This window comes from Cheilinus undulatus, linkage group 10 (genome assembly GCF_018320785.1).
Source record: "Cheilinus undulatus linkage group 10, ASM1832078v1, whole genome shotgun sequence".
Lineage (NCBI taxonomy): Eukaryota > Metazoa > Chordata > Actinopteri > Labriformes > Labridae > Cheilinus > Cheilinus undulatus.
In genome coordinates this window covers 10707273-10731131 of record NC_054874.1, presented here as the reverse complement: position 1 = coordinate 10731131, position 23859 = coordinate 10707273, and the positions used below count along the sequence as shown (strand labels likewise).

General features: G+C 41.1%; 2 protein-coding genes across 2 annotated transcripts; one reads left to right on the top strand and one right to left on the bottom strand.

Moving 5' to 3' along the window:
- Positions 1–2332: 2332 nt before the first annotated feature.
- On the bottom strand, positions 2333–10775 carry LOC121516411 (proteoglycan 4). Its single transcript, XM_041797697.1, has 3 exons — positions 10650–10775; positions 8334–8648; positions 2333–6936 (listed from the first exon to the last, which is right to left on the bottom strand). The coding sequence occupies exons 2-3, from the start codon at positions 8637–8639 to the stop codon at positions 3673–3675; spliced, it is 3570 nt and encodes a 1189-aa protein (XP_041653631.1). The 5' UTR covers positions 8640–8648; positions 10650–10775; the 3' UTR covers positions 2333–3672.
- LOC121516412 (charged multivesicular body protein 1b-1-like) lies at positions 10567–22481 on the top strand. Its single transcript, XM_041797698.1, has 9 exons — positions 10567–10734; positions 13795–13847; positions 14196–14293; positions 14400–14546; positions 17431–17499; positions 19218–19325; positions 19439–19482; positions 19615–19687; positions 21734–22481. Exons 2-9 carry the CDS (start codon positions 13832–13834, stop codon positions 21779–21781), a joined length of 603 nt encoding a protein of 200 aa, XP_041653632.1. The 5' UTR covers positions 10567–10734; positions 13795–13831; the 3' UTR covers positions 21782–22481.
- The last annotated feature ends 1378 nt before the right edge of the window (positions 22482–23859 follow it).

Here is a 23859-nt window from a genome sequence, read left to right as displayed (position 1 = left end):
TTTTCACGTGCACACCCTCTGGCTCTCCTGTGATCTGATCTGTCTCTCGGTCTCAAACCTCATGATTCTCGTCACATTAACGCGTTGTTGAGGCTGCTGTGTTGCGTAAAACGTGCGTCATTCAGGTCCAAACATATCTAAAGGACAGGGTATTTGTGATAAGTGGACCAACACAGACAGAATTTCACAGCTTTTGGTCGCTCTTGTAGGCGCCGCCGTGATCTGACGGTCATGCTCAAGTGGATCATTGCAGAGCGCAATCATGGGAGGATATGTAAGCTGTGCAGCGTCATTTTAGGGGAGACTGAAAGAATGAAGCAAAAAAGACAAGATTCTGGATAAACAGTGGCCATTTTATTAGGTATACCTTGCAAGTACTGTGTTGGAAGCCCTTTTGCCTTAAGGACTGCCTTAATTCTTTGTGGCATACTTTCAACAAACGTTGCTCAGAGATTTGGTCCATAGTAATAGCATCACGCGGTCACTGCAGATTTGTTGGCTGCACATCCTTAATGTGAATCTCCAGTTCCACCATATTCCATTGAGATCTGGTGACTGTGGAAGCCACTGGAGTTCAGTGAACTCATTGTCATGTTCAAGAGACCAGTTGGAGATGAAGTGAGCTTTGTGACATGGTGCATTACCCTGCAGGAAGTAGCCATTAGAATATGGCTTCACTGTGGTGATAAAGGCATGAACATGGTCTGCGGCAATACTCAGGTAGGCTGTGGCATTCAAACAATGCTCAGTTGAAAATATGTGGCCCACAGTGTGCCAAGAAGGTATCAACCACAACATTACATCACCAACAGCCTGAACCGTTGATACACGGCAGGATGGATCAATGCTTTCCTGTTATTTATGCCAAATTCCGACCCTACCACCTGAATGTCTTAGCTGAAATCAAGACTCATCAGACCAGGGAAAATTTTCCAATCTCTGTATTGTCCAATTTTGGTAAGCCCATGTGAATTGTAGCCTTAGTTTCCTGTTCTTACATGACAGGAGTGGCACCTGCTCCACGTGCTGTGCATTCAGAGATGGTATTATGTATACCTTGTTGCTATTGCCTTTCTATCGACTCAAACCAGTCTACCCATTCTCCTCTGACATCAACAAGGCATTTTCATCCACACAACTGCAACTCACTGGATATTTTACCTTTTCCAGACCATTCTCTGTAAATCCTAGAGTGTAAAGGTTGTGTGTGAAAATCCCAGTAGACCAGTAGTTTCTGGAATACTCAGACCAGCCCGTCTGCCACGTTAAAAGTCCCTTATAACCCCTTTCTTCCCTATTCTGATGCCCGGTTTGAACTTCAGCAAGTCATCTTTACCACTAAATGCATTGAGTTACTGCCATGGGATTGGTTGATTAGCTATTTAGCGATTGAACAGGTGTACCTAATGAAGTGGCCCGTGTACAACAAAGAGGATCAGCACTCAGTGAAGAAATCCTGTATCCATTACTATTTACCTCCACAAGTCAACTGTGCAGAGCAATGAGTAGCAAGAACCCAGCACTTCAACAGTGTTGTCAAGTGGGAACCTTCCTTCACCGACGTTTCACCCAGGTAAGGCTCATTTATGCTGTATGCACGCATGGAAATAGAGCAGTGCATTTTGAACTTTACAACTGTCAATGCCCTCATACTGACGTGTTTCTATTTAGTTGGAGTGGACACTGAAAAACGAATCCACTAGAGGTTGTTGTCTCTCGCCAAGCTACTTCGATGCTGCTCTATCCGTCCCTTGGAAGGAAGAACAGTCCGTCCTCTGCTCAGTTGTGCTCTTGTAGCTGTCCGTCTTTGTGCCTAGGTGAGCTATCATTTATATATATTTGTATTTTTTAAGAACGCACTTATTTGTTTATATTTCCTCAGACAACTTGATCAAATGGTTTCTTCTACATTGTTTGCTACTCTCGGATGAACTACTGGCTGCATTGCTCAACACTGCCCCACGATTGGTGGCAACATTTGATCTGCAGGCTTTGAGAGAATGGACCAGAAATGGACTAAATGAATGCAGAGTACTGTCAGAAAGGTCAGTCTGTATGCAGTTCAATTGTAGAGCATAAATGAGCCTTAAGTCCCAGGACACATCCAGAGAGCTTAACAGTGATCTCCAGCATCCTAGAGCGAGCCCCCTCCGTGCCAGCTCCCACCACCCTGCCTTCGATAGTGGTGAGGGAAGACTGAAAGAAATCAAACTTAACATCTGAAGGTTTTTCTGAGTTTCTCCTTTATTTTATCAAAACGTACATGAATAAACTACAACAAAGGACTACATTAAAGAAGACATCAAAATGGGCAGCAATAACAGGGGTCAAAAACTGAGCACATACCCAACCCAGACTGAGGCCCACCCCATTAACACCCCCAGTGCAGTGAGATAAAGACATGCCAATGATGTCTCACGATTAGGCACTTGATTTTCCCTACCGAACCATCTTTGGTCATAGTTGCTGACTTTGAAATTTGATCCAAGCTGGACTGAGGTGGATTTCTTTCATCTTAATCTGACCTGGTGAATTAGATTAGTTCTGAGAGGAGTCACAGGAGTTTAAATGTACTTCCTTTTGGTTTTGACAGATTGATCTGCCATATTTAGAGATGACCCAAAGATGGTTATATCCTGACCACCTCCACATAGTAAACTTCAGTGTTAAATAAATCTACACTAGATGGTACAGTACTTCACATGATTACAGAAAAGACTCCACAAAGGAAAGGAATCAAGCACTACATCTGAACACAATTTACCTGAAACAATGCAGTTCAACCGCACAAGATATAATGTAATAAATACGCTGTACAGTCTATTGCAAAGGCATTGTTGTTGGCTTCTTTCTGTAGGGACTTACCAGTGATTCTATTGAGTTTTGTCTTGGAAATTCTTGCAAAAATAGATCAATTTTTATTAAATTAAAAGCCTTTGCTTTGACTTCAATGTTTTATCTATACATTAAGCTACTCATGCATTGTCTTACCATGTGTGCATACAGTATACTGCTTGCTTGGGTGTGTATTTGTGTGATTTGTTGTGCATGCATGAGTGTGTTCTGATGAAAGTACTGTACACTCTGGTAGACTTGTCCCTCCCATTTTTTCCAGAATACACCCATTTAGTAAAGGATAACAAAGTAACATTAAACTCTTTATGAAGCATAGTAGTCACACAGTATTTGGCAGTGAGAGAACAGTCCTAATTTATCCATGCACGACATTAACCACAGGCAAGGTCCACGTTCTGAACAAACCCTTTAGGAACAACACAATAAGAACATGAAGGAGTATACAAGAATTCAGGAGCCTGGAGATGTGAGTGTGTATGTGTCTGTGTGTATTTGTGAATATGCCTGTGCATGTGTGTGAATGCCAACAGCTCAGCTGGTTTCAAAAAGAGACCAAAGGGCAATGACTCATGCAGCGCATACAGCATTTTTTGGAATTTAAACAATATCGGAAGAATTATTACTTTCCAAAAGCCCAGATAATTACATGTAATCATGTTAGAACCTTATGGAGTACTCAGGTAGTTTACTATAAAATCATTCTTACACCCATAGGTCTATTATAGACCAAACACTTATTATATTTCCATTCTCCAGCTCTTACTTCATGGTAAGTACCCTGACTACACTGAGATCACTTGATTAAACGTGTTTTATTCAGACTAGTCCAGTCTGAGTATGCAGATGTAATGGGTAAGGTTGATAAAGCAGAGTCGATCCCCCTTGGGGTATGTAATAGCTGCAATAGCTGGGTTCTACTAAATAGGGAGCACTGTGCTCTGCAATGTACGGGGCAGGCTGGTAAAAGCATGTCACATGGTCTGTGTTAGGGATAATGTTCTGTTCTCCTAGAACTTTGAGTGCCAGCACTGTGATCATGTTCAGTGTCTGACGCCTCTCATGTCCCATCAGACACACAGTGCTGTCGTCAACCACGCGACGCAGTGTCATCAAGTACTGGTACTTGCTTCTCTCTTCTCCGATAAAGTGATTCTTCAAGTAGGAGAGGATCTTCCTCTGCTGCTCCTGCACATCGGGGAAATCGATGAAAAAGCGGGAGCACATGTATCGTTCCAGTGTCTTTATCTGAGTCTCACTGGCAGGGCGGTAGTCCCTGACCAACAGGTTGCTGTATTTTAACAAGCCGCCGCCACGAATTTCCTCAGGGTTCCTGGTAGCAATTAGGCGGTAGCGCAGGTGGTCCATGGCTGCCTCAAAGTCACCATACATGCTCTCTGCCAAGACCTCCACAGCAGGCACTGAGCCTGATGCCTGAGGGTTGTTGCTCTGTTCTGGCGCGTCAGTGGGCGCCTTAGGAACTCTTTCATTCTCAAGCATGGAGCTGGGTACCTCGCTGGCTAGTGGGGGGGGGGATTCCTCTGGGCTTCCAGGCTGAGTGTGAGGCACCACATGTGTGGTTGAGCTTGGGATTGTGATAGGAAAAGAGACAGGCTCTGCAACCAGAGGCAAAGACGAGATGTAATCTTGATCCTTGTTATCCTCTAACTGTAGGAGAGGGATTCCCGGTCGAGGGGAGGTCTCTTTAATGAGTTCATCACTGTCTGTGTTTAGCATCAAAGGCTCCATGTCTGAAGATACCTGAGGTACAAAGTCCTCTGACTCCACTGGCGGAGTGAGGCAGAGGAGGGGAGGGCTAAGGCAGGGGGAAGGTGGGCTTGGACAGAGTGGAGGGGGGCTGAGGCTAAGCAGAGGTGGGGTCAGGTAAGGAGGTGAGCAGGATGAGGTAGGGCTGACACTTAAGGGCGGAGAGCTAAAACTAGTCGCAGGGCTGACAGTGCTTATCATTTGAGATGAGTGGCAGGGAGAGGGAGGGGTGAGGCATTGGGGTGGGCTGAGGCTGGGGGGTGAGGGAGTGAAGCAGGGTGGGGAAAGACTGAGCGCTGGAGGGCTGAGGCAGGTAACAGGAGGGCTGACACAGAAAGAAGAAGAGGGTGAATCAAGCATGGTCTCTTGAAGGTTGCCATCTCCCTGATTCAAGTCCAGCTTTTTGGTTTGCAGTTCTCGGTTTTCATCTTCATCACTGAGCTCAACTTCTGAGGTATGCACGGGTTCTTTAGTGTCGGACACATCAGTGTGAGAAATTAATGAGTCAGGGGACTCAGATTGTTTGGGTGGAGAGACAGTTTCTCTAGGGGAGGGCTGGGATTGATCGTTAGAAACCATATATGTAGACTGTGTCTCTTCAAAGCCCTGAATACTCTCTGCCATAAATGGAGAGACTGGTAGCTCATGAGGTAAAATAGACATAGGGTCCCCAACAGGATCGGGAGTGGAGTCTGGGTCAAGATTTAAAGGTAGGTTACAGGACAGCTTGGGATCTAGATTTGTTTCATCACATATACTGGTTACTGGGATAACGGTGGGGTCTGGAGTGGTAGTTGTTGGCTTAGGGCTAAAGGCTATCTCAGGTTCAGGGTGTAGACAGGGATCTGGAACAGGCTCACTGTCAGAGAACAGACTTGGGAACTGATTGGGGGTAACTTTCCTACACATTCTTCGAGGAGGTTTGGGTGAGGAGTGTTTGAGTACTACCATGTGAGACAGACGATCTGAGGCCTTACAAGAAGGAGAGGAGGTCTTTTTGTCGGAAACAAGGCTTGGTGGTGCAGGTAAGATATCCTGAGTATTTGGAGGGCTGAGAGAAACAGGTGTTATCGGTGTTTTATCTGAGTTACTTGTGGGTAGTGTGCTGTAAATCTCTTGTGTTTCCTGTGTGCTAGTAAGCTGTGTGTTGTGAAGTGTAAGAGACATGGAAGAGATGGAGCAAGGGCAATCAATACCCTGTGTGTCTTCCGCAGTCTCTGTAACCTCTGCTGGTTCACCTTTTTCTGGATCATTTTCCCTGTCTTTTTGCTTCCATGTATCTGTTTCATTTTTTCTCTCATCTACTAATTGAGTCTCTACCTCGGCATGCAAAGATGCGCTGGAGTCCAGGCTAGAAGCATGTATTTTATCTTTGTCGTCACTGTTCTGATCCTCAGTTGAACACAAGTCCGCAAAGTTTGAAGACCCTGTCTGGGTTTTGTTTGAGGTTTTTTGAGGCTCAGCCTGTTCCATGTGCTCTGTGGGCTCTTTCTGTTCATCAGGGGATTTCGTCTGGTTGGATTGTTGTATCAGGACAGAAAGTTCTTTATGATTTAAATGTGACTTTTGTTGGCCATTACAGGACTGGGTTTGCTCAGAGTTTTCTACTTTTGTAGAGCATTTTGTCTTTTCCAACAACTCTGGCTTGTTTCTGAGTTCAGTCTGAGTTGGTGGTTGAGATATCTCAGAGGTTTGTTTCTTTTCTGTCTGGTCAGAAAAATTGACATTTTTGCTGTCTTGTGATGTTCCTTTAAGCTCTGACGGTTGTTTCACTTTGTCGTCATTTTCAATTCTGTTTTTTTTTGTCAAGTTTGAAAGTTCAGTTTGTTGTGAGAGATCTAACTGGGGCTCCTTTTTAAGCACCTCATCACTCTGAAGTGTCTGACTGATGGGAGTCCCCTCCATGCTGGGAAAGTCTCTACCAGCAGCGTTAGCTGTGTCTGCAGAATTGAGAAGAGAAGAGTCTGTATTTTGATTCTCTTTGTGCTGGTCTGCAGGCTGGTCTTTATTATCAGCAGTATTATGTTTGTGCAGCGACTCCTGCTGCATGTAGGACTCCAAGAGGGGATCCAGAATGATCTGGAAGGAATCAACGCTGAACTCAAACTGCCGCCTCAGCACACTTACAAATTTGAGCTCCAGGTTTTTACCGCTGTTGTTTGAGAGTGAGATGAGACTCCAGCGATCGTGCTCATTGAAGACCTTGACCATTTTCTGGACGTATGCCTCCTTCAGTGTGGCACTGCTGATTCGCTCCCTGTTGACCCCAGCAGGTAGGCAGTCCAGCAAGCAGCCCAGCACAGACTCTTTTATCACCTGAGAGGAGAGGTCAACAACAAGAAAGCCACAACTGATTAGAGCAATTTAAGGTTGCACCACTGAACTAAATACCATGGTGCTCTTGTGATATGGTTTTCCTGATAATTACATCAATATATCAGACCAATATTGTTGATTCAGCCTGTTAAATATTCAGTGGGAAGTATGGTAAGGATTACAATAACAAACCGATCAGAAAAAGCAACACAGATGGTAATACAGAAGAATGAAAGCATGCCAACTCAATTGAGCTGTTCCAACACTGAATTGATTGATTATGGTGATGTTTTATAAATGCATGCATCTTCTCAATGCCTTAAATCCTTACTGTATACTATGGGGCACTGGGGTTTATAAAAAGTCCTTAACTCATATATATTATATGACAGAGTCAGTTAGCCTTCTTTGACCACTCTAAATCAGTGGCATGTCCTTATTTATAAGGCTATACTTAAACTGCTTCCATCATACTTGTGTGATTTTTTTCTGGCAAAAGGTGCTGGAAGCTACAATCTTTGCTACTGTTGCTATCTGTTCCCAAGGTCCATCTTGAAATGGCTAAAAGGAGTTTCAAGTAGGGCAAACGATTTGGAAAAATAAAATAGTGATTGATGCGCAATTTTTTTCTAAGTTACTCATCTTGTAGATTTCTCAACAGACAAATAAATCCTACTCTATTTTGGCAAACGATATTAGGTACATTAAACTAAGGCTGACCTGTTTTTAAATATCAAATCGCCATTATTTTGACCCATTGCAAATTCAATATGAATTGTTGAATTGAAGGGAATAATCATCTTATTTTTATTTATTTTTAATAACACCATATATATATGTATATGTATATGTATATATATATATATATATATATATATATATATATAAGGAAAGTAGTATTTTTACATATTATTCTGAAAAAAATGACACTCCAATGTTTGCATGAGGGGTATTTCATCATGCAAACACATTCTCTGCCTGAAAAATATGTTTTAAACTGGTATCTTTAACCCATCTCAGGCCATAGAAATATGGCACCTTCTGCAATTTGAAAATTGCATTAGGACATAATGCAGGTTAATTAATTTCCCAGCCCTAGTTTCAAGTATGCTGCTCCCGCAGCTTTGCAGGAGACTTTGTGTCTGGGGGAGCTGGCCTCTTTAAATCTTTCAATAGCAGATCTGAAGTTGTTGGAGTATGATGCATCAGGTTGTAGATGTTCTTGACTGATGACTTTGTGCCCTGTGATTTAGGATTGATTTATCTGTGTCATGTCTGTAACTCTGTTGATTGTTCTGCTGCCTGTCTTGGCCAGGGCACTCTTGTAAATTCGATTCTTCATCATAATGAGGTTTTAAATTAAAATAGGACTGGCCTGCTGGCACTTAAAATCATACCTGGAATTCCTCCTGACTGGGCAACTCAACTCCAAAGATAACGTCCAGGTCCTTGTAGCTTGTCCCACTGTCTCTCACAAGCACATGGCTAGCTGTGGAGCCATTCAGACGAACGTCTCGTACTGCGATTCCCTGCTTCTGAAGCCTGGCCCGCACGGCTATGATTATGTCTCGAGGACGCAGCTCCAGCGTTGGAAAGTTCCCACGACCATGAATTGGAACAACCTCAGACAAAACCTGATGGAGTACCTCCACCTGCTCGGCATTCAGGCTGTGGAAACGCTGGCCGGATTTAGTCTCGGACATACTGCTGCCCTGGAGGGGTAGGAGGAGCACAACAATGAGAGTTCATTCTAAAATATTCTCCCTAAAAATGTGCAACCAAACATGCACACTGAGCCCCAAGCAGCCACTCAATCCTTTACACACTCTCTGCCAGTCTGCTGTCTGTAAGTCACAGCTTGGCTCACAACTGCTGTGTTGACAAGATGACACACAGAGCTATAAACAAAGTGCTCTGCATAAAAATTCATCCTCTGTTAAACCACAAATGATAAGTATTTGCATTCCAAAAATAACCCATTCAGTATCTTAGACTTCTACAAAAGCAGTTATTTACAATCTTTGCATTCTTGCAGAACCTTAATGATCACATCAAGAGTCTGTTTTGAAATTACTGAGTGAGATTGTAATAAAAACATCAATGATGTGTAAAGGCAGACTAAATCTTTGTTTATTGATTGTTTCCACCAGAGGAGCAAGGGTTAAGCTGAATGAGTCATCACCAGCAGACTGCATTAATCACACCAACGTCACTAATTAAAGACACACATCTGTTTTTTGTGTCTGAGAGTGCACCACATGATGGATGTACTTTACTAACAAACCACCCTGCTACGATTTATGGGAGTTTATGCAAGCTGAAAAGTGGAACAAAGTGAGGTTAGACATCAGCAAGTCATTTTTGACTTGCTCGTGCATGTGTACTTTAACTGGCCATGGCGTTACGTACATCAATACAACTGCACAGACGAGACCCCATTTTCACCAAAACAATGCATTTGCACACTTAAGTCAGTCAGAGGAGTCTGAGTGTACACAGGGAAGTATTTTATGGAGTGTGCTAATGTTTGAGTGTGCAACTGTGGTTCATAGCAGCCCATTACGTTCTATTGTTTACTGGATGTCACGCAGTGCTACAGCTGAATTGCTATATTTGTCAATACTTGCAGGGTATATACTGTGGTATTAATGAGCAGTAATGGGAAGCTTTCTGGTATTCAGTCTGCAACAACCATAAACCATCTATCACAGAAGTCTAATCCAAGAGCGCTCATTTCAACACCTAAAAACAGCACTTTACTTAATAGCATCTGCAAAAGTTGAACAGGCTACCTGCCTACTCATCTAAAAACAACTGGGCATGCTTACCAGCTAAGTTGAGTCAAAGTACTCCTAAAAAACAGCAGTCATGCAAGCATAGGAGGTAAATATAGCTCCAGATGGGGACACTGGACAAACATATATAAGGAAACAATGTGTTCAGGAGGCAGAGAGGCACTGCAGGACTGTTTTCCAGCCATACCCGTGCATCTCCCCCTCCCCTTTAGCACTCTTCTGCAAACTTGCAGCCCGAGTGACTCATCCAGGCGTATCAGCTCAGCTCACATATAATCTATGGCCACTGTAAACCAAACAAATCAGATTGTCTCGTACACACAGAACTAAATCTAAAACATACACACACATAAGGGCACTGCTAAGTTATCTCCATAATAGGATTTAAAAAGTAGGCGTAAGGGAAAAAAATATTAAATGCTGTGTATGTAGGCCATATAAAAGACTTTTTCATACTCTTAAGTGATTTGTGGCTTTCTTCTTTCCTATTCACTAGGACAAGGAGTACAATTCAATAATTACAAAATAAAAGCCCAGTGTTGGATGCTGTGCCAAGTTTATCTCGATTGGTGCTGAGCAAAAATACAAAAAAAGTATACAGTAAGTGTCTTTAATTTAAATGAATACTGCTTAACATGCCCTGACAAGTAAAATAACAAAGAAACAGGAAGTTTAATTTTACTCTCTGTAGTTTTTAACAGACCTGAAATTTACTGGAAGTGATCCAGAGCCACGCTGGTCCTCACACTAATCACCTAATCGCGCGCTTACTCACTCTTGAGATAACAGGTGAGGCCAATTAACCGCAATTAGTAGCCTACCTAAAGGTAGGTTTACTTTGGAGCAGTATTTTTTAAAAACACAGCGACTTAATGCAACCACAAAAAAGTGAACTTTTAAGAGCAGAATGTACCTTACCTGTTGCTGTGGTATCCGAGGGAACGACTAGTTCCTGGCTCTGCTGGGAACCTAAACCTTGAGCATCCGCTGAGTTTCGGGTCCAGTAAGTGTGGTTCTCTATTCCGGGGACTCGTTTCTCTGTCGAAGTCCCTACGCGCTGCTGTCAGGCTCGGTACTGATGCGACTCTGTCCCTTATAAAGCATAGGAGGCTAGAAGCTGCTCGCGAGTTCATCCGGGCGCTGTCCAGGAGCTCGCGTGGTGCTGAAATGAAGACTCGAATGAGTCCTAGCTCTCTTGTTTTCTCCTCTGGCCGCCCGGAGCGTAACGCAGTTTCCATGGCGACCTGCCGTCATTCAGTTATGACTGGGAAGTGTGTGTGCGTGCGTGTGTGTGTGTGTCTGTGTGCGCAACAGTCAATGGCAACAACAATAATGGTGGAGTTGTGTGATGTTGTGGCTGGAGGTTAACAGGTTTCATATACCAGTGCCGGTAAAAATAAAAGTCTACCTGCTAAATTTAGAACCAAGAGAATTAAGTTGAATAAATTACCTACGAGCCTCGTTTATCCAAAAAGGGCACTTTTAGGAACATTTTGTTTCTTATTTGTCTGATAGTTTGTTGAAAGTTTGAACACACTAAACCGTCATTTTAGATTTTACACTCTGCTGGACTGAGGCCACGACTTCCGCGTTTGCCATTAAACCTCATACACACATCATTAAGACCCTCCTAACAGGGCGAGGACAAAAAAGGGCCAGTAAGTCTAGTGTTTTGGTGAAACATTTATGAAACACTTCTCATTCACCTCTTCTGTCTCCTCTACGCACACGTCATTAGAGCCTACCTAGAGCTGTGTCCATACAGAGTATCAGCCGCTACAGTATGAGTCATCCATGCTTCTCCCTCCCCCTGACCCAGCCGTTAATCCCCCCAACCCCAGTCCCTTCACACTGGCCGGCGTACGCACAAACACTGGAACCCTCCTTTCCACGGACAAACGATGATTCTGTCACTGCCTGTCTCTTAACACTAACATGCATGTTCCATAATCTCTCAAAGAGTACAATTCAGCACAGACAGCACAAAAACACGCTAAGAGATGCTGATGTACCACAACTGAGGCTACGTGACGGTAAACGAATAAAAGCGTTCAAGCAAACGACTACGAAAGGTCAGTTTACTCCTTCACCAAAAAAGCAGAAATGACGTCACTAGACGTGTACCACAACCTACCGATACCGGGTACAAACTATTTTTAGCCTGGATGGAACTTGTCTGCTTTGGACACGCGTGCTCGTCCACTCCTCAAACAGTCGTGACGTAGGAAGCGCGAGCACGCCATGCAAAATCGTGACAGTGTGACGACGGCGATAGGTACTCACAAGTACCCAAAGATGAGAAGGCGTAAAGATAGTTCGCTGCTCTTACACTTCCCTAAAGCACAGACTCATTGATATCAGTACGTAGATACCCATAGACAACATACGCAGACGCCTCATTGACTGGCTGGCTGGACGTTGGCGTCGCCGCCATATTGCGAGAGGCAAGTCCGATACGCAAGGCAATACAAAAAGACGAGGAGTAGCCTGTGTGAATTGTCGGAATTTAGCCACTTCTTGTCACCACTTTGAACTATTTTTGCCCGTGTTTGCCACTTATTTGCAACTTGAAATGCATTTTGCCAATTTTTCCATTTCTTGTTGCTACTCTCAAACCATTTAGCTTTGTTTTACCCATTTTGCCACTTGCTGCCCACTTCTGCCATTTTTTCTGTTGCCCACTTTTGCTGCATTTTGCCCGTTATTTTTTCATCATGCTTCGTTCATTTTTGCCACTTCTCACTAAATTTTGCTACCTCTCTTTGCCACTTTTTACCTTCTTTCCATAATTTGCCACTTTTCATGCCAATTTCACAAATTTTTGCCACTTTTCACCCATTCTTGCTACTTTTTGCCCTTTTTGCCTCTTTCAATCCGTTTTTGCTTTTTCACACTTTTGTTATCTCTTTCCCAATTATTCAACCATGAAAGTTCTCCCAATTTATTCTATTTCTTTTTCTTGCACCCCAAGGTTGTTTCATATTATGGCTTACAAAGTCTGATACAAAATCACATAGTCTGAAACATTAAAAAAAAGAAACATTTTTACATTTCATGAAACAAATTTCGAATTTAAAAAAATGCATTTAAATTTCTAAAACAGTTACAAAGCAAATTTATAAAACATGAAACATTTTAGCATGAACTTTGAAAAATTTACAACTTGTAGAACACTTTAACAACCTCTGAAACAAATTTACAATAAATTTATTTTAAGCAAAGGGAATGTATCACATGCCGGATGTGTTCCAAGTTTTGTTAAAGTGTTTCAGACAGTTTTTTTTTTTTTTTTTTTTTTTTTTGTAAAAGAGTTTTAGACTTATTGTGTCTGACTTTGTAAATTTGTTTTGTAGAAGTTAATTTTTTTGCCATTCGTAAACGTGTTTTGTTAGTGGAAATTTGTTTTCATGAAATGTAAAAATGTTTCAGACTTTGTCATTTTGTATTGTTCTTTCAGGCCTCCGTAGCTAGTGAATGGGGTAGGTCTCAAATTCTTCTGATTTAATACAATGCCTACTAGGTCAAATACATCATATATGGCTACCATTCAAGTGTTTTGTTTTTTTCTTTAAAAAGAGAGTTTATCTAGGATTAGACCAACAAGTTTGGCTATGCTTTGGACCCCCTACGGAAGCCATTTTTTATATAGCCTATTTTTCATTTCATTTTGAGACGACAAAATGTAGGACTATCAAACATACCTATCCTTCTCATATCATGTAAAACATATGCAATGATCCTTGGATGGTTTAAATAAATATATGAAGGGGATTTTATAATGGGGGCGACAGCAGTCGAAATTTACATACAATTGCGATAAATTATATTAACCATAAAGGCGAAACAAAAAAAGCAAATGCTTCAACACATATGAGACAGCTATCTTGACTGTAAAAACAAATGAAATTGCCCGTCCGCCTCCGTTAGTTTTAGCAAATGCGGAAGTACGCACACGGGAAGCCTCTTGCTTCAGCGCAGTGAGAATTTACGCTAGCTTAAAAAATCAAAACAAACAACTCCGGGAGATAAGTGTGTGGCCGAATGCTACTTTGTTTTTATACAGAACCAGGCAGAAAATCTGTAGCAGAGAGACCTTCATCATGCCGAATATGGAGAGTATCCTTTTCTGTGTCGTCTAAAATAGGCTGTATAACGGTTAACGGTTGCCTAGCAGGAGCAGTCGTTAGCTACAATTCAATAGGAGATGCTTTAGGATGCTAATCATATCATGCATTTGCTTGCAACTTCTGTCTGCTTAGTGACTCATTGAACAGTGAAACAATAATTCTAGTCCTGTTAACTAAGTTATATTTAGTTTCCAATGAAGGAGTATATTATCTCGACTCAACCAGGCTCATACCGCTCAGTCTGTAGGGGTGTGTCAGTTAGCATTAGTCGCTCATGTCTCTGATCATCTATCTTATGACAATCATTTGAATGAACATCCCTTAACTAGCCCCACAGAGCACCTTTTCAACCTCAAATTTGCCGCCAAAGAGCTGCAACGCAACTCCAAGAAATGTGATAAAGAAGAAAAGGCAGAAAAATCAAAAGTGAAGCAGGTGTGCCTGTTAAATTGTGGATTTAGCAGCGACTTAAATACGAGGACAGGATGGTTTGCAGTGTGCTCTGCATCATGTTTGTGTTTGTACCACCCTGTTCTCTCAGGCTATCCAGAAAGGTAACATGGAGGCAGCCAGGATCCATGCAGAGAACGCCATCCGTCAAAAGCATCAGTCCATTAATTTTTTGAGGATGAGTGCACGTGTGGATGCTGTTGCTTCTAGGGTCCAGACTGCTGTTACCATGAACCAGGTGAGCATAACAGATGAATGCAACACTAGACATTTGGAGTTCCTTTCTGATGCTGCTTAAAACAGGCAATGGAAAATCAAAAAAGGTACCCAATTTATTAATCTGCAGTCAAACATCCGCTGAGTCTTGGTCATTTCTATCAGAGAAATGGCTGTGGTGAGAAGTTTACTCCAACATGGATGTACAGTGGTTTCAGAAAGTACTCAGACCCCCTTCCTTTTTTTTAATGCTATTATGTTGCAACCTGATGCTTTAGTAAAAACATTTTTATTCTCATGATTCTGAACTTTGTACTCCAAACTGAATTTTAGAAATGATTGCACATTTATTAAAAAAAAACCTTAAATATCACATTGACATAAATCCTCTAACCCTTTGCAAAAACAGTTGGAATTAGCCTCAGATTCCTCCCATTTCTCTTGATCTTTGCTGAGATGTTTCTGCCTTTTGATTGGAGCTCACTTGTGGTAAATTAAATAAATTTGACATGATTGTTGCAAGGTACACACCTCTCTATAGAAGGCCTTGCAGCTGACAATGCATATCAGAGCAAAAACCAAGCCATGAGGTCAAAGGAACTGCCTGCAGAGTTCAGAGATGGGATAGTTGCAAGGCACAGATCTTGGGAAGGCTACAATAAATGTTCTGCTGCACTGAAGGTTCCCAGCAGCACAGTTTCATCCATAATTCTCGACCAGAAGTTGTTTTTCACAATCAGGACTCTCCCAAGAGCCGTTCACCAGGCCAAAATGAGCGATAGAGGGAGAAGGGTCCTAGTAAGAGAGGTGACCAAGAATCTGATGGTCTCTCTGACTGATCTCCAGAGGTCCTGTTCAATGTTCAAGAAGGACAATGTTCACTGAGCTGGGCTTTATGGCAAAGCGGCTAGATGGAAGCCTCTCTTCCATACAAAGTGGAGTTTTTGCAAATTCAGAGCACTGTTTGCTGTGAGATCTTCTATACAGAAGTGTGTGCCTTTCCACATCATGCCCAATCAATTTATTTTACCACTTGGGACTCCAATCAAGGTGTAGAAACATCTCAGCAACAATGAAGAGAAATGGGTGGAACCTGGGCTAAATTTCAAGTGCAAAGGGTCTGAATACTTATCTCAATGTGATATTTCAGTTTTTTTCCTTTTTAAGAAATTTGTAGACACTTTAAAAACTCAGTTGCCCCTTTGTCATGATGAGTGTAGATTTATGAGGATAAAAATGATTTTTTTCAACTGCAGCGTCAGGCTGCAACATAACAAAAACTGAAAAAAGTGAATACTCACTGAGAAGAAATATCAACTCATTGATATGTGCAGGAACCTATGTAATTCTGGGCCTTATTTCAGTACAACGTCACCACTCTTGAATGACCACAGCAGGAATAGATGCAGAATTTTGATTTGTGGAGCCAAATGGTTAAAAATGTTAATTTATAATAAAATGAACGAGACAGCAAACAACATTGAGATATTTCAGGAAACTTAATGTACATAAAACAAAATAATAAAACACATATTTAGAGCTCCCCCTAAACGTTGTGAGAGCTCGTGCCTTTTCAGGGTAGCCGAGCTTCCCTCAGCTTCCCCTTAATGCCACCACCACAGAGATGTAAGGCTCATCTAAACTTGTAGAGCTTAACGTCCAAAACTAACCAAAATATTGCAGACATGACATTTTCACTTCACTGGATCAATCAGTGAAAAGCATTTTAACATGGCGTTGTGGCAGTGCTGCCTCTAGTGTCTTATTGTCTCTAAACAAGCTCACAGCTGAAAGAAACTTCTGCTAACTGCCGTTAATTGTCAGACAGAAAAAGTATTTTGATAAGGTACTAAAGCCTGTCCCTGCAGAGGGACAGCAAGTGGTGAAATCATCAATAACATTAAATAATTTAACGGTACTTTATTGTTGGACAGCAGAAATTATCATGCAAAACAGAAGTGCAATGATCACGGAGAACACATTGATGACACCAAAACAGCTGGTAAACTCCTTTAAATTGACAGTTAACAGCAGTTTTCCAAATGAAGTTTTTGACAGTGGGAATTTAAGCATCAGCCAATCTTTACAACATGATGAATAGTAAAGAAGGACTCGTTTAATTCTTACAAAGATATGGAATCCACTTTTATCTGACAGCAGATAATCTGGTTATTCCCTTTAGCTCTGAGGTAGATATGGGTATCCTAACAAAACGGTGTCTTATATCAGAAGTTGAAACACTAAACAGTGTCAAATTATGTGTAATAAGGTTACACTAGTCTCTCCTGAAGATTTAATGACTCAAAAGTGACACAAAGGAGAAAGAGAGAGTGAGATTTGATATAAAAGGCCCCAGATGTGCATAAATCAAAAACACACCGATTATAGAGCATCAGGCAGTGTGCCTTAGACATAAAGCTGATGCCGTCCTACTCTTTTGAGAGAGACAGCCTAGTTCACAAGTTTTTAGGTATTTAGGTTCAGTGTTTGATGGGCCTCATTAGCAAGAATTAAACATTACTGCCTAGAGAAATAGACAGTTTGAGAAAATGTCCTAGAAAAACACCTCTTTGAACCACTCTATGATGTAACACAGTGGCCATTCTCAAAAACATTCATGAAATAGCATGGAATAACCTTCAACATTATCTGTTTAATCACCATGAGTTGTTTATTCCAGGATAAAATGTACAGGGAGTGAAGCAGCAGTGATGAAGTATCTGATTAAAAATGTGAAAGTGACACCTAGTGGGAGAATATGAAAACAACACTTTAATCTTTTCCAACAGCAGTCTGCTTCCTTTACTTTAAATTCTCTCACCCTGCTCGGACTTGCATCAAATAAAAACAAACAGGAAGTCACAACAGAGGCTTTCAATGCATAATTCTATGCTTTTTTTGCTCAGGTGTCTAAATCCATGTCTGGAGTGGTCAAGTCCATGGATGCTACTCTGAAAAGCATGAATCTGGAGAAGGTAAAACACTTACTATATACATTTAAGGAAAGAGCAGATGTGGGCACAAATTGCACTTGGTTTATTTGTTAAGAAAGATGTTAACTTAACTAACAGTTGGTTTTTAATTCTTGCCAGATTTAACAGAAGTTAATAATGACCATTATTGCCAACCAAGCAAAACCAAAAAAGCACAAGGTCTTTGCCATATTGTCACATTTGAGAACAAAAGACTGCAGCACACAGTGAACAACTTATCCAGAAGTGCTGAATATTTAAGGTGCACACCCACAAATTATTCAAAACTTTGCACAAGTATTCTGACCCTCTGTAAAAACATTTAAAATTTAGTTCAGGTGCCTCCCATTTCTTTTGATCTTTGCTGAAATGTTTCCACACCTTGACTGAAGTCCACCTGTAGTCAAATAATTTGATTGGACGGGATTTGGAAAGGCACGCACCTGATAATGCAGATCAGAGCTAAAACCAAGCCATGAGGTCAAAGGAACTTCCTGCAGAGCTCAGAGACAAGGCTGTTGCAAGGCACAGATCTGGTGAAGACTACAAAAAATATTTCAGTTGCACTTAAAGTTCCCAGTGGTCTCCATAACTCTTAAATGGAAGAAGTTTGGCACAACTAGGGCTTTTCCAAGAGCTGGTTACCCAGCCAAACTGAGCAATCAGGGGAGAAGAGCCTTAGTAAGAGAGGTGATCAGAACCTGATGGTCACTCTGACTGAGCTCCAGATTCTGTGTGGAGATGGGACAAAGTTCCAGGAAGACAACCTTGGCTGCAGCCCTCCACTTAGGTGGGCTTTATGACAGCTAGACAGAAGCCTCAGGTTGGTGCAAAACTCATGAAATGTGCACAACACAAGGAGTGGATGGGCAGGATTCCCACATCTGTGTCTTGCAAAAATCCTGTCTCTGAGCTCTGCAGGCAGTTTCTTTGACCTCATGGCTTGTTTTTTTCTCCTATATGCATTGTCAGCTGTAAGGTCATCTAGAGAAAGGGGTTTGCCTTTCCAAATCATGTGCAATCAATTTAATTTACCACAGGTAGACTTCAGTCAAGGTGTAGAAACATCTCAGCAAAGATCGAGAGAAATGGGAGTAATCTGGGCTAAATTTCAAGTGTTGTTGCAGAAGGTTTGCATATAATGCAGTTTGAGCATCATAATAAATGTGCAAAAATTTGTAAAATTTAGTTTTTACTCTTTCATGATGGGGTACTGAGTGTAGATTCATGAAAATTCAAATACATTTTTTGGAATGTAGCATTGGGCTGAAACATAACAAAATTGAAAACAATTAATGTACTGTATGTATAAATGGCCTTCACATTGTGGGACAAGTCTTCACCAATCCCCCATAGCATCAGTACAAAATAAAACCTGATATATATTAAAAGTATGAGTTCAAATTTAATAGCTTAATTATGGTATTAAATTGTGTAACAGCAACAGCAAATAATGAACCAGACCCTTTATCTTGAGCTTTTTCGGAGAGAAATTTAATTCAAGTAACAAAAATTGAATTTACAGAAACCAAATTTAATGCAAGCCAAAGGTTTAGATAATCTTTTTTAAGGCTAATGTCCATGTTAAAAATACAGAAAAAAAAGTCCTGGCTGTAGTAATGCCTGACAGATGAATGGGAGTGTGCCTGAGAACAAAAATAAAACAATTATGTTCTTAAGATGTTTGGACTGTTGCTTTCTGTATCTACCTTTCTCTACAGATCTCTGCATTAATGGACAAGTTTGAAAACCAATTTGAAACTCTTGATGTACAGACAGCTCAGATGGAAGACACCATGAGTCACACTACTACGCTGACAACACCTCAGGTAATCAGAGCTGATCTCTTCTCAGAAACTCTGCTCCTATGGCTAAGTACTTGTGTGAACTTAAGCTTTGAAGTAAGCTTTTAGAGATGATCATTTTGTTGTTTGGTCCCTAGAATGAAGTGGATTTGTTGATGCATGAGATGGCAGATGAAGCAGGGTGAGTATGGCTCAAGATTTTCAAGGCATAATAGGTTAGAGGGTTTTTTTATTTCTTTGATATCCCCCAGTTTCTGTTTTTCTTTTCTTTAAGCCAGCCAAGCTAAAAACATTCTTTTGGTTTTTCCTCTAGCTTGGATCTGAACCTGGAGCTCCCCTCAGGCCAGACTTCATCACTGGCTTCATCTGTGGCATCAACAGAGCAGGTAACACTCCCACTCCTCTCTTTATGCTCTCGCTATTTTGGGTTTTACTTCCCAGAACAGAAGCAACACACCGTCTTACTGTCTTTGGCAATCTCATTGGTAATAGTGTCACCTAAATTCAAATTCAAACTGATACTTCACTGAAATTCTTGTGTGAAGTAAAAGAAAGATAGTATTTTGTATGGTGTGTAGGTTCCAACACCAACAAGTTTTTACAATGAAGAAAAAAATTAAAATATTGTGATCTGAGGTATTCCACCAGTAATCGAAGAGCATGGCTTTATTTATGCCTGTCTCGCCTCCCTCAGAGTGATGGGAATTGCAGCTCTTTTTAGAGATCTGGATTAGTTGGATCAGCTCCTTAATAAGAGCTAATCTTTGGATTCACAAATGACTCTTCGTTGGATACCATTTGCCTGTTGTAGGTACAGTGTGTAAATTGGGAATATTCATCTAGAGCCCAGTTGCAGCTGTCTGAACTGGGCCATCGCAGCTCGAATCAAGCCGTCTGACGATGCTGCCTGCGATTCAGTTCGTCAAGTCGCAGACAGCTGGTGTCAGGATGTCACAAACACATAAATGCGAAATAGGAAATGGATTTGATAGGCTATAAATCCCAACAAATGTTTGTTTAAAGTAGAATATTTGTATTTTCTTAAACTCATACTCATACTTCTGGTCTTGAATGGAGTTGTCTTTTGAGTTTAATGATAATCCAACAAGATGTATAGTATCTGCTTATTAACATATAACCATGTCCTTTTTATGATAAGATGAAGGAGAAAACATGTTGAAGAGGCCCCTCATTCCTCTTAGCTCTTGGCTAATTTGCCTTAATGTACTCTTATGGCAAGCAGCTTCACTGTGCACATCATGTAGAGATACCATCCATGGTAAGACAGCCACGTATGGGCTGTTGTTAGCATAAGAGTTGGTTAATAGCAGGAATGCACGATATTGGATTTTTGCTTATATGCCGAAATTTCCAGATTCATTTTAGCCGATATCGATACCGATATTTAAATATGTTTTACATAACTAAAAATGTAGTCCTTTGAATGCAATTTAAGGTTTGAGGAAGAAAAACAACACTTTAAAGTTTAAATAATGAGGATGAATAAAGAAAAATATCTCAACTTATATAGGTCTGTTGGTCCAGCCAAAAACTCCAGTAATTTATTGGTGTATATGTCTGAATATTACAGTAGATATATGTTGATAGTCACAGCCAAAATATCGGACGTAAATATCAGCAGAAGTCAAGAAGAAAAATGCCTCAAGCAACCTTAGGTAGCCCTGAACCTCCCAGCCCCCTTCTCATCCTTGAATTTGATTTAAACTCATAGTGGTTTGTTATTGGTTCTTATGCATCATTCATTCTTTCTTTCAAAGTGTTTTAGAGTTTGTCTTATGTTCATATTCTTCGTGTTATGTGTATGGTTATTATAATTTGTTTTTTGAAAACCAAACCAGTCCTGCAGCTTAACCAACTTTCTACTGTGGTTCTGTAAGCTCAACATGTTTAAAAAAGTCTATGTACCAAAAGAAATAGTCCCTGGTGAAGCAGTGGACTTTCATGAGAAGTGGGAGTGTTTGACAACTTAATAAATTCAACATTCCTTCTCTGTTTTTTAAGCTTAAATAATGACTCTTTGCAACAACGTGATAGACAGGGGAAACTAGGTGGGTTGTGTTGCAGAAGTATTTAAAATATCCTGAGGATGTTTGGGGATGTTTTCCATTATGACAACTTACTGGTGGAATTTATTGTATCCAGCATTTACCTTTCAAGGCAACACGGGTTGAGAAGGATCACTTTTAGTAAAAATGCTCCGTGGTTAAGTTAAAAAAAAAAAAAAATCCTGTTTTGATGCCCCATTTTAGCTCTAGAGGGTTGAGGATTTCTAGAATTATTATCACCAATACTCGAAGTTTTTAAACTGACATTGAGATGAATAAATCTGCCTCTAACACTGAAGTGCTGGTGAAACCAATGCCATCTGAAGAAGTTTTTTCTTAATTTCCCCATTTCTGTGTCGTCACCAGGATGAGCTTTCTCAGAGGCTGTCCAGACTACGAGACCAGGTGTCATAGTAATTGGGAAAATGACACAAGGAGGGCAGAGGAGAGAAGAAGCACGGGTTTAAAAAAGAAGAAGAAATAAAAGGGTGCCATGTGCCTGCAAGCTGTGTTCCCTCCATGTTTGTTAGTGAGAAATAAAGAAGCTGTCCAACAGCAGAGAAGGACTGAGAAGAGAAAAAACAGCATATTTACAGTCATGATATTAACAGCAGCACATGCAGACCCTCTATAAAGATATTACTTGCACATTTTATTTATGCTTATTTATGGGAAGTTCCTTGAGTTTTACACCCTAAACATGTTCCTACTTGTGAGCAAAATGTTAGAACACTATTTATTTGCCTTTACCTCACTCTTAAGTGGTTTTACAATATGTATTAAATGCAGAGCAATATATTTATGTATTTATTACTCTCTAACTCTGACTGGATATTGCTAAGAGCATGCTTGTGATGCCTATGTGTTATGTCCTGTGTGCATGACCGAGGATGTGGAGACCCCTAGTGCTGCTTCCCTGTCTGTTGCTCCAGAGGTTTGACCTTGGAGTTGAAACTACTTTTTATGTTTACCAAGCAAAAAAGGGCTTTGTGCAACACGTTGCTTTTGAGACAGCTGGTATATTTACCCATTTTGAGTGTAGCAGTTTCCCCTCTCATGGCTCACCCCACACTTGTATTCAAAGACATAATCAATAAAGGCTTTTAATGTGTCAGTGCTGTGCTCTTTGTGCATCACTGCATGCTTTTCCTCACTCCCTCCCTTTTCCATCTTATCCCTCCTCTCCCTCTCCTCCAACACAGAACAGATGAGAGGTCAAAGGTGTCACCTGTAGAGGAAGCCGCCTTCTGCCACTCGCATGCCAGCGCCTCATTACACACATACACACACGGTTCACCAAATCCCCTGGGATGGGCCCGACTCAGCTGGGAGCCATTACAGGTGCTGTCTAGGCACACACAAATATCTACATGAGCACACCCACAGCTCCGTGGCTGATGTGAGTCTTCCAGAGTGACACTCAGCCACCTCTGACCCTTTTTGTGTCCTTCCTAATCATCATCAGCACACACTTAACTACATTCACAATCATCATCAGTGCCCCAAGACTGACATGAGACTCTATCTGGCCTAATACGCACACAATCCAAGTTCTCCCAAAAACACTAACCCCAGTGATCCAACAGCTGTCAGTCATTTCAGCCAAGAGTTAGATCACCTGAAATTAAAATTCCATGTCCCTCTGCTGTCAAAGCCACGAAATCTATTTATTAAGCTCTGTTTAAAATCTTTTTTAAACCTTCAGTTGCCATCTATTTAAGTATGATTAAAGCCAAGACAGTCTATTCCACGCTATTTTAACCTCCACTCTGCTCATCTCAGCACATGTGCAGGGATGCTTCTTCCAGATGTGCCGGAGACGGCTCCTGTGTGAACGCCGCTCTGGGGAAATCTGCATTTGCATGTGTGTGCCTGTGTCAGGTGTTGATACCTAGCTGCTTTCTTCCTCTCTCCAAGAAGAGTGCTACTTGTTGACAGGCAGGGATCCGGTGGGCCGGTGGTCCTGTCCCCGTAGCCAGCGTGTCCGCCTCCGCATGGAGGGGGGGCTGCTGAGAGCCACACACGCCGACTTGATGAAAAAGCTCCAGCTACAACGAGAGGATCAGTTTGAATTCGTTATGATTCATGCACAGGATATGAGGCAGACGCTTAGTCATGAGCCTGGACTCAGAAAAGATGCTGAAGCCAAATGTTTTATCTTTGAATGAAATTTACTGTAAATCTATTTTACGGGTCTGTTGTTTCTGAGTTCACACAGTTTCCTTTAAACATTTACTGTAAATAATTGAATAGAACACAAGTCTTCACCTAGGATTCAAACAAAACGACACACCAATTTGTCAATGAGCATAAATGACATTAAACAAACTAGTCTGGCACTTAATTCATTAGTAAATAGATTCAGCTTAAGAGCTTTAAAAAGGAACATACATTCATATCAAAGTCATAATTTAGCTTCTAAAAAATATCTATTTTTACATTAATGATACCAATAGCTTTGAATATAGCACTTTTCATACAAAAATTAGTTC

Bases quoted from the DNA above. Each gene is read 5' to 3' on its own strand.
- LOC121516411 (XM_041797697.1), bottom strand. From the start codon at position 8,639: ATGTCCGAGACTAAATCCGGCCAGCGTTTCCACAGCCTGAATGCCGAG. The intron at 6,937-8,333 runs GTATGATTTTAA...CTCTCCTCTCAG, and splicing joins CCAGTCAGGAGGAATTCCAG to GTGATAAAAGAGTCTGTGCT.
- LOC121516412 (XM_041797698.1), top strand. The intron at 19,326-19,438 runs GTAATCAGAGCT...TTTGGTCCCTAG, and splicing joins CTACGCTGACAACACCTCAG to AATGAAGTGGATTTGTTGAT. The intron at 19,483-19,614 runs GTGAGTATGGCT...TTTTTCCTCTAG, and splicing joins GAGATGGCAGATGAAGCAGG to CTTGGATCTGAACCTGGAGC.